Genomic DNA, 886 nt, shown 5'->3' with positions numbered 1-886 from the left:
TGATAAAACTTTGCTTATCAAAACAGTTGGACCGGACCCATAGGCAATAGTTTGATGACCCCGGTTCTAAAGGATAAAGTTCAAGGAGTTTGACTATGACACTGACACCTTCCCTCTGGAAGAGATCATTTTATGATACAGCTACAAGAAATCTACTATTGCATTTACCACAGGAGTGCTGGTGAGCTCACTGTGTATTCCATCATCTAGAGAAAGACCCAAAAAGGAAATTTTAGTCTTATATGGCAAGAAATAATTTCTTCCCGTGGAAAATCGACCTGTTTTCTCTTTAGAGGATTGCAAAGCATGTCACTGATGATGCCTGCAAGAAAGATCAGAAGACCGGTACAACAATTTTGAAAAATGGTTCCAGGCCAGGTTATCTATATAATACCTAGCAATTCTTTCTAGATCTTGATCTTTATTTTGGCTATACCATTCCCCTAATCCAAATTTTAGTTCTTTTCACTTTTCCATTTGACTGTATGGAAAATCAAGGAGGAAATTTTAAAACATAAAAATAAAAGCTACTCACCTGGGACTTCATCATTTTCTGCTCTACTCTAAAAGAACAGATGCCTGAAAAATCAAAATTGGTGATCAGAAGGACATTTCCACAGACCAGACCCAAACTGCAGCTTCCATATTCACCAATCTAGAAACAACTACCACCAGGAGTTGGGTGGATGGATGGGAGAAGTTTGTTTGGTCCTTATAGAAAGGTCAGCAAGCACCACGTGAAGGAGGAAGTTCTCTTGTGACTATACTATGATCACATAGAACGTAGACAAGGTTTTTAAATTGTATAGATACGAAGATATGTTTCATGTTGATTAAATAACAACTTATTTTCCCCCTATGAACCAGCAATTATATTTGTAAAATG

General features: G+C 37.2%; 1 protein-coding gene across 3 annotated transcripts in view; it reads right to left on the bottom strand.

The window, feature by feature from the left end:
* The window catches only part of ZNF300 (zinc finger protein 300), a 7,608-nt gene extending 7,026 nt beyond the window's left edge, over positions 1 to 582 (bottom strand). For all 3 annotated transcript variants that reach the window (XM_019633000.1, XM_019633001.1, XM_019633003.1), the window contains exon 1: positions 536 to 582. In XM_019633000.1, the coding sequence (XP_019488545.1) occupies positions 536 to 550 (15 nt within the window). In that variant the 5' untranslated portion in view covers positions 551 to 582. The remainder of the gene's footprint in view (positions 1 to 535) is intronic.
* Positions 583 to 886: the final 304 nt, after the last annotated feature.

Source organism: Hipposideros armiger, unplaced genomic scaffold, assembly GCF_001890085.2.
Source record: "Hipposideros armiger isolate ML-2016 unplaced genomic scaffold, ASM189008v1 scaffold_1225, whole genome shotgun sequence".
Lineage (NCBI taxonomy): Eukaryota > Metazoa > Chordata > Mammalia > Chiroptera > Hipposideridae > Hipposideros > Hipposideros armiger.
Note: the sequence above shows the minus strand (reverse complement) of the source record. Positions and strands in the feature narration are given on the sequence as shown.